Genomic DNA, 13,472 nt, shown 5'->3' on the forward strand with positions numbered 1-13,472 from the left:
TTTGTGTGTGTGTGTGTGTGTGTGTGTTTGTGTGTGTGTGTGTGTGTGTGTGTGCTTAGGGGGTGTAGGTGTTTGTGTGTGTGAATTCTTATGTTGTCTTTTAGTATTAGTATAATCAACTTTTATTGTTTAGGGCCAAATATTTTTGTATGATTAATAGCTTAATCGTGTTTATGTACAGTATGTGAGTGTATATGAGTGTGTGTGTATGTGTGTGTATATGAGTGCGTGTGTGTGTGTATGTGCGTGTGTGTGTGTGTCTCTCCATTATATTCATCCATATTTGGGAAACTCTGATCCACATTTTTCACCATTTACTGACACTTTAGAGACCAGTAAACTATTCCACAACGTTTAAATACTCTTTAGTTGCAGCCCTCAACATCTTTGCACTAAACCCTCCACCCTAAAGTTATATTCCACATATCTGCGTATACGTGTATGTTATTGTCTCTTTTACATGTAACGTGTATTTCATAGTAACATGTGTGCACCACAATAAATGTAAATTAAAGTTTAAAGGCCAACAAATCTTTTTTTCTGGTTCCGATTGTCATTCATTTAATGTGCAGTAAATTTAGTTTATTACACATATATAACTACAGATTAATACACACATGATCCATAAAAGATCTGATGGAGTGATGTAAAGAAAAGCTCAGAGGGGCTTAATCTGAGCACTCTCCACTGCATAATGCAATTAAAGTAGAAATGAACTAAAATCCAGAAAAGAGAAAAACCAAAACTAAAATTACACACAACATCGAATCAACAGGATCAACAGGAGAGGGGTTAGCGGGTCTCACCGGGGGCTTTCTCCATGAAGACCACGCGGGACTGGGTGGAGATGTTGGACCCGGTGATGAGCATCTCCGTCCCTCCGTCCACGGAGCAGCTGGCGGGGAGGACGCCCTCCACCTTGGGGAGCTCCTGGCCGCAGCGCTGGGCTGGGAACACAGTTCAGATCTCTTTAAAGGAAGAAACTGGAAGATATTCCACTTTTAACAAGCTGGAATCAGAAGATTGTTCCGGGGGGGGGAAAAAGAACACAAGGGGGTTGACGCAAATTCCTAGTTAGACATGCGGGTTCTGGGTTCTGGGTTCTGGGTTCTGGGATGTGGGCCGCTCTGTAGTTTGGGGTGCAGCAAAATTAGTGCGTTATATCTACTTCTGGATTAGGAAGACGGAGCTGGGAATGATGTCACACCCGAGTCGACTGCGTTCCTTTCACTTTTATAATAATATTATATTATATAATATACTCTGTTGTTATTACACACACACACACACACACACAGGCCTGAAATACACACACATGCTCAGTACCTATACACGCACTAAATGGAGAGATGTCGGGGGGGTGGGGGGCTGTGCATGGAAAGGCGCCCCGAGCAGTTGGGGGTTAGGTGCCTTGCTCAAGAGCACCTTGGCAGCCCCTCTCCAGCTACCAGTCGGCCACCATACATTTGGAACCAGCGACCCTCCGGTTGGCAACCCGACTCCCTACAGACTGAGCTACTCCCCCCCCCCCCAATTTCGCAATTTAGGGTAGTTAGCATAGTTCTAGCAAGGTTAGCCATTAGCCTCTTCCCAACCAAGTAGTTACAGGAAACGTTCACTTCTAAACAGCTCTCCTAACCACTCTCCTCAAAACCAGTTTTGGGATTTGAATTCACACCGGCCAGGTTGCCAACTGACGTTAGCATCAAACACAACAAAGGCTGTCAGGTGAATGGTGTTTTGAGCTAACGTTAGCAACCAATCAGCCACAGCTAGCTACAATGTTTGTGTGATGATTTCCATCTTCTGTTGTTCTTTGTAATGAGAAAACGTTATTATTTCATGGATTTCACTAATTTCAGTGTGACAGTTGTGTCGTAAACCGTTTAAATCTGAGCATGCGCGACTCACATCTGCCCTCTCCTCACGCTGGGCGGTGGCGGTGACGATAACCGCAGCTTTCACTGCTGTTGATGCACGGAGCGGCCATGTCGGATTTTAAGCTCGGGGTACTGAGCTCAGAGAACTCAGAAATCTGAGTTCTGGGGCGCGTTTTTACGACTTTGACCTCGGAAAATCTGACTTCTGAGTACAAATGAAACTGTAATGCTGTGGATGGCGAGTTGAGTTTTTAAAGCCCTTCCAGATGGTTCTCTCCACTACACTAAAGTTATTTGCATGTACTCTCTACGTCCCTGGGAGGATGTAGAGTCTCAAAACACAACTAGAGCATTCAAAAGAAGTAAAAAATATGCCTTTAAAAGTACATTTAGAGCAGATAAAAAAGCGTGTGATAACCGCGAGTGATCACGCATTTTTTCCTCTACTCATTTCTTCATTACTAGACTACAGCAGAACACAGAGGAAATACTGGGTCCGCTGTAAGAGAAGACATAACCTCACTGATTAGGATCTGTGTCAGTCTGCACACGCATGAAGCAACATCTCACAGTCACATCCCCCGAATATCCTCTGCTTCTGAAAATAAACTGGTGTTAACCCTCATGTTGTCTTCATGTTGTCCCCATGTTGTCCTCATGTTGTCCCCATGTTGTCCTATATCAATGTTCATTTTAATTCCCCAAAATAACATGATTGATCCCACCCAACGCTCTTTGCCAAGTACACATCTCTACTTTCATTAATTTTGGGGCGTCTTATTCAATTTTATAGCATTGTAAAACAAATGGAAGTGTTTTTTAAATAGTATTGAGTAAAAGTTGACATATTCCAGTCTGGGATTATCATCAACATCCATTCCTTTAATTTTAGTCTCAATAATTCCTAATTTCTGTTTTTCTAACTCAAACATTAGGTATAATGTCCTATAAATGAGGTTTATTGACCCTAAAAACGTGGCAAACCTTGAAAAAAAAATCAAAAGCGTTGAAAAAAGGGACAAAAATGTAAGAAAAAGTTAAAAACAATGAAAATCCTAAAAAAATGCGTTGATTTGCTTGTGTTTTGTCTATCTGTGTGTTTTATTGAGTTGCGTGTGTTTTGTTACGTTGCGTGTGTTTTGTCTGTTTCTGTGTTTTTCCTGAATGTGCTTTGTCCATTTGCGGGATGTGTTGTCTATCTGCTTGTGTTTTGTCTATCTGCGTGTGTTTTGTCTACTTGCGTGTGTTTTGTCTGTTTGTGTGTGTTTTGTCTATCTGTGTTTTGTCTTCAGTTGCAGGGCGTTTGTCCCTGGCAGCCCCCGTCCTGTTGTCTCTAGTTGTTGTCTATCTGTGTCTTGTTGAGTTGCGTGTGTTTTGTCTGTCTGTGTGTTTTGTCTATCTGTGTTTTGTCTTCAGTTGCAGTGCGTCTGTCCCCGGCAGACCCCGTCCTGTTGTCTCTAGTTGTTGTTAGGGACTCACAGCACTCCACAGGGCTGGAGGTGGTCTGCAGCCACAGCATCCGTCCGTCCGGCTGAGGGACGGCGACCCTGAACACAACTCGCACCCTCGTGTTCTTCCTCCCGATGTCCACCTCTCCCTTCTTCAGCTCGATGTCGGCGTTACGCAGCTTCAAGATGCCGGCACAGTCGATGCTGGGGAGGAGGAAAAAAAACCCAAAATACAAACTGGTTCCAAAGGAAGACGAAGAAGAAGAAGAAGAAGAACTGGAGAAAGTCAGCAGTCTCAGTAGCTCTAAAACTAAAATTCACTGGCATTTTAAAGCAGGGCTCGACATTGGACGGTGGATCCAAAATCCAAAATGGTGGATTTTTTTGTAGGTCAAGTGGAAGAGACATTTACTCGCCCCACTGGACAAAAAATACTCTTACATTCGAGCCCTCAACATCTTTGCACTAAACCACCCAGCCTAAAGGTATATTCCACATATTTGCTAATTTGTACTGTATTTGTTATTGTGTATGTTATTGTCTCTTTTACATGTAATGTGTATTTAATAGTAACATGTGTTCAGCACAATAAATGCAAATTGAAATTTAAAGGCCAATGAATCTTTTTTTCTGGTTCTGACGGTCATTCACTGTGCAGTAAATTTAGTTTATTGCACATATATAACTACTACTGGCATTTTAAAGCACGACTGGACGAGTTGAAACTCAAACTAAATAAAATGCCACGTTACTTCACGTTATGTGCCATTCGTTACGTCTATTAAAACTTTCTATTAACCCGTTTGTGCCGGCTGCTTCGCGCCGACACATTACATCTACTGCCGGTTCCTGCGTTGCGCAACTCTGAACCTCATCCAGGATCATACAGCACTTCTTCATCACCATCATCATCATTATCTGCTACATCCTTCCTCCCAAACTCCTCACTATCTTCCACCTCAACGTCCCTGCCCTCGCTGTCTAACTCCTCCTCTGTCGGGGCCGTTTTCTCGCTCGTCCCTCAAAAAATTCATAAACAAACGCACATGTGTGTCTGGTTGATTGACGTGATTTTCAGCAAACTACGGTACATTTTGGTGGTCACGTGGCTTTAAATAGTCAACAAAACCCGCCTCCAAACCCGAACCAATGACAGTGCGTTCCCTGCTGCACGTGTCACGAAAATATCGACGAATACAAAATGCTGCGCCACGCAGCAGCCGGCAGGAGGTTCAGTTTCAATTTTATTTATAGTGTCTATTCATAACGAGAGTTATCCTCGAGACCCTTTACAGATAGACCAGGTCTAGACCATACTCCAGAATTTACAAGGACCCAACAGGTATAGTAGTTTCCTCCAGAGCAAGCAACAGGGCTACAGTGGTGAGGAAAAACTTCCTTTAAGGAAGAAACCCTGGGACAGACCCAGACTCAGACTCAGACCCAGACCCAGACTCAGACTCAGACCCAGACCCAGGCCCAGGCCCAGGCCCAGACCCAGACCCAGACCCAGGCCCAGGCCCAGGCCCAGACCCAGGCTCTTGGTAGTCAGAGTTTCAGAGTTGCGCAACGCAGTAACCGGCGGTAGATGTAATGTGTTGGCGCGAAGCATCCGGCACAAATGGGTTAAAACGTCTCTCAAAATCTTTCCAAAAGTCAACGAGTACTCTTGTTAAATAATTGGGATTTCAAAATGTACCGAAAATAATCGCAAATATGATTTTTTCTGACATTATCTGACAGCCTAACGTCAGCATAACCCTGATTTAAATGCCCTGCAAAGAGCAGCTGATCCCGAGCCCAGGTGTGACGTTACCTGGCCGACATGTCGTTGCTTGGAAGCAGAGGGATCTCCAGGATCTTGGCGCCGTCCGCCATCTTCTCCTGGCAGCTGGTGGTGACCGTCTTCCCCGTCACCCGGTGGACCTGGTAGAAGGCGTGCGGCCGGAGGTAGCGGTCGTCTGCGGTGCCGATGAACAGCAGCAGGCTGAGCGGCTGCTCGCTGTATCCCAGCAACTGAAGACACAAAATGGAGTCATGTGATGAACAGCTGCTCTTCCTGCTGAATGCTAATTTTAAACAAGCTTAAAACCCTGGTCTTTACTAACGTCTACGACTGGGTTTGGTTGTTGTTTTTGTTCTGGGTTTTCCATCAGTCTGTTTGTCTGTCTCTCTGTGTGTCTGGCTTTTTAATTAAACTCTGGAGTGGTTTGTTTGTGCTGAGAAAGTGATCCGACTCTGCAAGTCTGAGCTAATGTCTCCTGTAGTCTGGTAGCTTAGCAGTCTGAGCTAATGTCTCCTGTAGTCTGGTAGCTAAGCAGTCTGAGCTAATGTCTCCTGTAGTCTGGTAGCTTAGCAGTCTGAGCTAATGTCTCCTGTAGTCAGGTAGCTAAGCAGTCTGAGCTAATGTCTCCTGTAGTCAGGTAGCTTAGCAGTCTGAGCTAATGTCTCCTGTAGTCTGGTAGCTTAGCAGTCTGAGCTAATGTCTCCTGTAGTCTGGTAGCTTAGCAGTCTGAGCTAATGTCTCCTGTAGTCTGGTAGCTTAGCGGTCTGAGCTAATGTCTCCTGTAGTCTGGTAGCTTAGCGGTCTGAGCTACGGAGGATCCACTTAATGGTTTCTGTATAAATTCAACAAATGATATTTTTTAACTTTGCAGGGAGCTAGACTTGCTATTTCTCCTTATTTTCAGTCTTTCTTGTAATAAATATAATTATTTCTCCCCTACAATGACAGAGAAGTGAAGCTATTTGAGTCAAAAAGATGAGTTTTTAAAGTAAAGTTGTGCAATTTAGTTTTAATAACTGTGTAAAATAAGTCCTGCTCTGGTGTCAGGTCTGATCTTTCAGAGTGAGATCTACTTGATATTCTGTTTCCTGTGTAAGCCTGTGAGTGTTATTATTATTAATTTATTTATTTTTAACACATGTTGCAGCAAAGAAACTCGTTTGGCTTCGGCGGCGGCTGGAGAATGCAACACCCAGAATAGCAGCTGGTGTCCATTACATGACAACGAGGAAACGCTTGTTCCTTCCTCGGGAGGATTTTAGTCCAAACCACCATCTTTATCCCAAACCCCACCACCACGGCCCCTGCAGACCTGCAACTGGGCCCTTGTAGCTCAGTTGGAAGAGAAACTGTTCCACAGTGTGAAGGTTGGGAGTTCAAATCCCATCTATATTTAGGGGGTGGCAGAAGCTCAGTCTGCAGGGAGTTGGGTTGGGAGCCGGAGGGTTGCAGGTTCCAGTCCCAACACGGACCAAAATAGGGTGGTGGACTGGAAATGTAAAGGAAGGGACATGTAGAGGAGGGGACATGTAGAGGCAGGGACATGTAGAGGCAGGGACATGTAGAGGAGGGGACATGTAGAGGCGGGGACATGTAGAGGAGGGGACATGTAGAGGCAGGGACATGTAGAGGAGGGGACATGTAGAGGCAGGGACATGTAGAGGCAGGGACATGTAGAGGCGGGGACATGTAGAGGAGGGGACATGTAGAGGAAGGGACATGTAGAGGCAGGGACATGTAGAGGAAGGGACATGTAGAGGCAGGGACATGTAGAGGAGGGGACATGTAGAGGAAGGGACATGTAGAGGCGGGGACATGTATAGGAAGGGACATGTAGAGGCAGGGACATGGAGGGGATATGTAGAGGAGGGGACATGTAGAGGAAGGGACATGGAGGGGACATGTTGAGGAAGGGACATGTAGAGGAAGGGACATGGAGGGGGCATGTAGAGGAAGGGACATGGAGGGGACATGTAGAGGAAGGGACATGTAGAAGACAGGACATGTAGAGGAAGGGACATGTAGACCAGAAAGGGGGAAATCCCACGCGACCCCCCTGGACCACTGGCACTCTGCTCACCTTGACGACAGGATGTCCCCCGTTTGGTGCCTTAATGGACCCGCGGCTGCCCTCCGTCTCATAGTGGGCCCTGTGGTAGGATCGGGGCTGGACCTCCACCTTCAACTCAAACTGGTCAAACTGGTTGGGCAGCGGCCAGTCTAGAGGGGGGGGGAACGAGCTCCTACAGGGCAGAGACATCGGACGCACAAAGACCAGATAAGAGACATCGGACGCACAAAGACCAGATAAGAGACATCGGACGCACAAAGACCAGATAAGACTCTGAGACACCAAATACTGCACCACGAGCAAGCCGCACCATTGGTTTATTTACATTTTAGCATTAAAAAGGAGAACAAGGGTGCCCAGAAAAGTCTGTGGAAGAGCTGGAGGACAGAAATTCTGAAACTGGACATTATCTCAGTCAGAGGAGGGTTAAAGTTACACATTTTGGGAAATTTGCTTTCACTTTATGACGTGGAGTTAGATTAGAAGATGGATATCACTCAGAATCAGAAATACTTCATTGACATTTTGATTTGAAATTCTGTGTTACAGTTGCACGCATGTATAGAAATATAAATTAAGAAATTTAAGGAGTTTGGATATGTATGGTATTTAAATAGTTTAAGGAGTTTTTATGATACAGTATTTATAATAATTAAGGAGTTGTAATGGTGAACAGTAATAATGACTAAATTGTAGCAGCAGAGTATTGCACGACTATTAAGCCGGTGTTATTGTACAATACAGATAATATTGTCCAGTTTCAAACTCACTAAGTACGGCAAATATGAAGCTATTGCAAGTTAGCTTAGCTTAGCATAAAGACTGCAAACAGGGGGGGGCGGCTAGCTGGATTATCGTCGTGCCAACCTGAACAGAGGAGGATTCCCAGGTTTGGGTTCGCTCCAGCTGAAGTGGGACGGCACCTGGAAGAAGAGATCCGCCAGGCCGTCCTGTTCGCGCCCCTCCTCCCCAGGAGAATCCAGGAAGGGCTCCAGGCCCGGGTCTCCCTGCCCGGCGGAGAGGCCCCCCAGCTGGGCTCCCGACGTCCTCCTGGTCTTGGAGGGGACGTCCAGATCCTGGTAGCCGCACATCAGCAGGGACCCCAGGGCGCCGCCGGGGCTTCCCACCCAGGTGTCGTCCGTCACGCTGCCCCGGGGGGAGGCGCCCGGCGTGGTGCTGGGGGAGTGGTGGGGGGACGGCGTGCGGGCGTTGGACTCGGCGCCGGCGTGGCGTCTCTTCCCGCAGGGGGACGTGGGTCTGGATGACGGTCTGGGAGAGTACAGTTGGGATTAGTGGACGTTCACACCAAGAAAAACGTTTTGCTCTGTGCAGGGCATTTAAATCAGGGTTACGCTGACGTCGGGCTGCTCGATGATGTCCAAAAAAAACAATATTTGCGAATATTTTGGTAAATTTTGAAATCACGATTATTTCAACAAGATTACTCGTTGATTTTTGGAGAGATTTTGATGGACGTTTTAACCCATTTGTGCCGGATTCTTCGCGCCGACACATTACATTTGCCACCACAGAGTGTGACGGCACATGTGTGACGTCCTGTTGTGTCCTCAACCCCCCCCCCCAGGGTTGGAGTCCCCCCCGATACGCTATCATCACGATACGTCTGCCACAATGTGATATTATTGCGATTTCAAACATATTGCAATATTCCGCAATATATTGCAATTTATCACTTTTTTTCCAACTTCAAATTTTTCCCAATTTCAAATGACGTCCCCCAAAAGGAAACTTATCAACATCTGTTTCATCTAAAAAGAATCATTTCTCTGTTTGTTCATCTTCAATGTTATCGCTGCAGAACGGGACAAACTGACCAACACATATATAATATATAATATATAATAAAAGATCTATACTTAGAACTGTGTATCAATACAGTATTACCACTGAAAATAATCGCGATACTATGCTGTACTGATTCCCCCCCACCCCCCTCCCCCCAACAACACACATCTAAACTTAATATTTCACATTTACTGTTTTCAGTCAGATCGTTAATAGATTTTAACATTTCACATTTCACGGGAGAGACAGAAAGAGACGAGCGAAACACAGCGAGAGCTTTGTTGTTGCAGGAAACACTCGGCTGTGTTGTTTTTTTTACCCTCCATTGGGTTTTTAACGTTGTTGTGGCAGCAATAGAGGCAGTGTACATAGGCAGACTGTATAGCTACATAGCTAGCCTGGACTTTACCCATTGTTACTTGTATGCACACTGACCCTTTGCACTGTTCATAGCTTCTTAGCTACTGGACTTGGTTGACCCTCGTGTGTCGTCCTCGGGTCAAATGGACCCGTTTTTGGAAGTGTTTTTTACATCAGAAATATGGATTTCTTTCAAGCAAATTGCCCCAAAAAATAACATGGATGATTTCATACAACGTTCTTCAGGTAAAATGAATGTTTACTTTCATTGAATATTTGGGGTGTTTTATTTAATCTCAAGGAATTGGAATTATTTTTTTTTTTTTGATGGTTTCAAACCAGTTTCCGGACATAACATCAACATCCTCTGATCTTATTCCTCTTATTAGTCTTATTCCTAATTTCTGCCTTTTTTAACTAAAAACCTATGTATAATTTGACATAAATGAGGTTTGTTGACCATGAATTCCAAGAATAAGTGTAAAACCTGTTATTAAACCAGCTCAGTTTTTTTTTTTTTTTTTTTTAAAGCACCAAAAGCTGGAAAAAATGACAAATAAATTAGAAACAGCGTCAACAAAAAACATCGGAAAAGCACCAAAATAAATTCTAATTTTGACCTGGAAAGACAAGTTCATGGTTAACGGGAAGACAGCACGAGGGTTATCTGTTATTTATGGGTTTTTCCATTTGTTGTTTGTATTTATAGTTTTCCTTTTCTGTTGGGGAGGGCGGGATACGAGCATTACATTGCACATCTTGTCATTGTAATGACAAATAAACACCTTGAATCTTGATGTTTCCTGTCACCTAGACTGGACTCTCAGACCGCCTCAAACCTGAACACAGCCTTAGCAGGATTTGGCCAGGTCTCGAATCAAGACTCACATTTAACCCCAAAAATATGAACCCTTAAACGAGCTTAAAATCCGGATCTTTACTGACAGGAGGGAACAATCGTTTTATGATGTTAATCTATGAAGCTCAACTGTTACAGTATCCTCACATCTGATAACAATTCAACTTAATGTACGCATGCATTACGGCAGAACTGGTTCCAGGTTGCAGTAGCCTCAAGCTACATTTGTTCATTGTTCGCTTGTATGTTTTGGTTTTGTTTGATGGTTGTTAGGTCATAACAAAATGACGCCTGTTTGTAGCCTGAGGAGAAAAACCACAGAGAAACAAAGGTCAGAACGATCTTTAACATCAGATCTTGATCTCAGACTGCCTGTTTAAATAAATAAAGTTACTAACTAGTAGGGGTGTCACGATTCAACTGGCATCTGATTTTAACATCATGATTTGATTGTGACAGCAATGCCACAATAAGAGCCACTAAATGGCGGGTGGGTACTTCACGAGAACTCATTCAGTGTCTCAATATACGAGGTGCAAGTGAAAGGTTAACGATGTGCACGTGAACGTACAATGGAGTCCCGTCTGAGCACATAAGCTTTAACTATGTAGTTTCAATAGCTCCCTCACAGGGAAGGCAAAATGTTGCCACCCAGTGAGGGAAGGATGGATTTTTTGACTTCTGTTGTTTCTTCGTCATCTCCAACTCCGTCAGCGGCCATGTTGTCTGTAAAAGAGCAGCTGCAGCTACCGGTAAGATACCCTCGGTGTTGCATCCTAGCAGCCAGTGAGGTAACGTTACCCTGCATCTTTACCTGCAGGCTACCAGCCGCTAAACTACGCTGTGTCTGTGTGATTGTTCATTTTTTCTTTGGATGTGCACAAGTAGGCGGAATGGAGAGAGATAAACTTCTGAGGGAAATCGCTGATCCTGCTCTTAAATTCGCTTAAGCCGAAACCGTGACACCCCTAATATTGAGACATCTGTAAACCATGAAGACGAAGGTGTACCTTGAGGTGGGGCGGCGGCTCAGCCAGTTCTCCTCGGTGACGCTGGTCTGAGGGGAGTGGCAGGGCGACTGGCGGGGCGACTGATGGGGCGACAGCACCGGACTGAAGGCTAAAGGATGTTGGTATTTTTGTTGCCATAGCTCCACCCCGAACGCCCCACCTCCACAGCCCGGGGACCCCAGAGGCGACCCGACGGGGGACCCCAGGGCGAGGGGGGACCCCAGGTTGAGGGGAGACCCCAGGGCGAGGCGGGCGGCATCGCCCAGCTCCCCCTCCACGTCGTCATAGTTGTTGGAGAAGGACTCGCAGGAGGAAAGGTCGGATATCCAGCTCCTGGAGGACAGGCTGCTGCAGGGGCTCGGGCAGAGTATCGGGTCCCGGTAGCAGGGGTCCAGGGGCAGGTAGAGCTGGCTTCTGGACCAGGACACTTCGGGGTAACCCCCTTCTGCCCCGCCTACCGCCAAAGCTTCCTGGCTACTGCCCGGCTCCACATTATTGTTAGGAGCGATGGAGGTGATCTGGATACTGGGACAGTCAAAGGCTCTGGGGTTCCCCTGGGCTCCGTACTGGGGCCCCTGAGGCTGGTAGCCGCTGTGCAGGTAGGGGAAACATGGAGGGTGACCTTGCAGCTCCTGGCTGACGAGCTGCCCCGCCAGAGCCTGAGTGGAGGCGGGAGGCGTCCTCACATTGAGCTCTGGACCTGCGAGGTGTAAGAGAATCAACAACATGTAAATCACATTACAATTCGCATTGCAAACAAAAGAATGTTTTGTTTTTATTGCCTCAGGTCAGCTGCACCGGACAGTTAAGCCTGCACACAGACTCATAAACCAAAACAACAGCATGACACGTTCCCCACAGTGGCTTGAAACACCTTCATCCTCTACTAACATCCTAAAACTTTTAGGAAATACAACATGAGGGGAACATGAGGACAACATGGAGGCAACATGAGGACAACATGAGGACCACATAAGACAATCAGAGGGGAACATGAAGACAACATGAAGATAACATGAGGACAACATGAAGACAACAAGAGGGAAACATGAAGACAACATGAGGACAACATGAAGACAACATGAGGGCAACATGAGGACAACATGAAGACAACATGAGGACAACATGAGGAGAACATGAAGACAACATGAAGACAACATGAAGACAACATGAGGACAACATGAAGACAACATGAAGACAACATGAGGACAACATGAGGACAACATGAGGGCAACATAAGGACAACATGAGGACAACATGAAGACAACATGAGGGCAACATGAGGACAACATGAGGACAACATGAGGGCAACATGAAGACAACATGAGGATCACATTAAGACAACATGGGGAAAAATGAGGACATGAGGACAACATGAAGACAACATGAGGACAAAATGAGGACAACATGAAGACAACATAAGGACGACATGAGGGCAACATGAGGACAACATGAAGACAACATGAGGACAACATGGGGACAACATGAAGACAACATGAGTACAACATGAGGACAACATGGGGACAACATGAGGAAGACATGAAGACAACATGAAGACAACATGAGGACAACATGGGGACAACATGAAGACAACATGAGGGTTAAATCCTATTTTATTCTATGGTTAAAACTAACAGAAGAAAGTCGTTGCGTTTAAAATTAAATGAGAATCAAAGTAATTAAAAAAAAAAATATATATATATATATATATATGTAATACCTTTTTAGTTTAGTTATTTTTAGTAATTTTAAAAATTAAATCGTGAACAGGGTGAGTCGAGATTGCGATTCGATAACGACTAATCGTGCGGGCCTAGTCCCATTTATGCCGTGTTACACAACTTCACGGCTCTGTGCTCTGATGTTGACGTGTGAGCGTCGCCCTGCAGCCGGACTAGAGCAGCAGTTACTACTTCATGTGCTGCACTAACTATCTACAGCAGATCAGTGTATTCATTCACAGCTGCACACACACACACACAACTCACTATTTATAGCCGTGTTTCACACTCGGACACACGCATCACGGGCCACATGCAAAAACATAACGTCTCCAGAGCGGCAACTGTGGTGTGACTGCTTCAACAGCTCCACCCGCCGCCGCTCTGGAAACAACCCTCAACGTGATGGACGCAGATGAACCAGATGTGATGCAGCAACCGTTGCCCTCCCTTCCTCCTTCCTCCTCTCTTTCTCCCCTCTGGGGCAGAAAGAGGGGAGGAAGGAGGAGGAGGAGGCGATGAGGCCCCCCC

The 13,472-nt window shown here is 45.6% G+C and overlaps 1 protein-coding gene and 1 long non-coding RNA gene across 2 annotated transcripts in view; one reads left to right on the top strand and one right to left on the bottom strand.

Annotated features, from left to right (window-relative positions):
• Window positions 1–13,472, top strand: part of LOC117949787 — a 15,702-nt gene that overhangs the window by 741 nt on the left and 1,489 nt on the right. The window contains exon 2 of the long non-coding RNA XR_004657735.1: window positions 7,846–7,853. This is a non-coding gene — a long non-coding RNA (uncharacterized LOC117949787). The remainder of the gene's footprint in view (window positions 1–7,845; window positions 7,854–13,472) is intronic.
• LOC117949714 (nuclear factor of activated T-cells, cytoplasmic 3-like) overlaps window positions 778–13,472 on the bottom strand; it is a 15,294-nt gene continuing 2,599 nt past the window's right edge. The window contains exons 3-8 of the mRNA XM_034880233.1: window positions 11,221–11,920; window positions 8,053–8,454; window positions 7,195–7,357; window positions 5,145–5,344; window positions 3,360–3,532; window positions 778–947 (exon numbers count right to left, since the gene is read on the bottom strand). Of these exons, the coding sequence (XP_034736124.1) occupies window positions 793–947; window positions 3,360–3,532; window positions 5,145–5,344; window positions 7,195–7,357; window positions 8,053–8,454; window positions 11,221–11,920 (1,793 nt within the window). The 3' untranslated portion in view covers window positions 778–792. The remainder of the gene's footprint in view (window positions 948–3,359; window positions 3,533–5,144; window positions 5,345–7,194; window positions 7,358–8,052; window positions 8,455–11,220; window positions 11,921–13,472) is intronic.

The sequence above is a fragment of the Etheostoma cragini genome, chromosome 8 (genome assembly GCF_013103735.1).
Source record: "Etheostoma cragini isolate CJK2018 chromosome 8, CSU_Ecrag_1.0, whole genome shotgun sequence".
Classification (NCBI taxonomy): Eukaryota; Metazoa; Chordata; class Actinopteri; order Perciformes; family Percidae; genus Etheostoma; species Etheostoma cragini.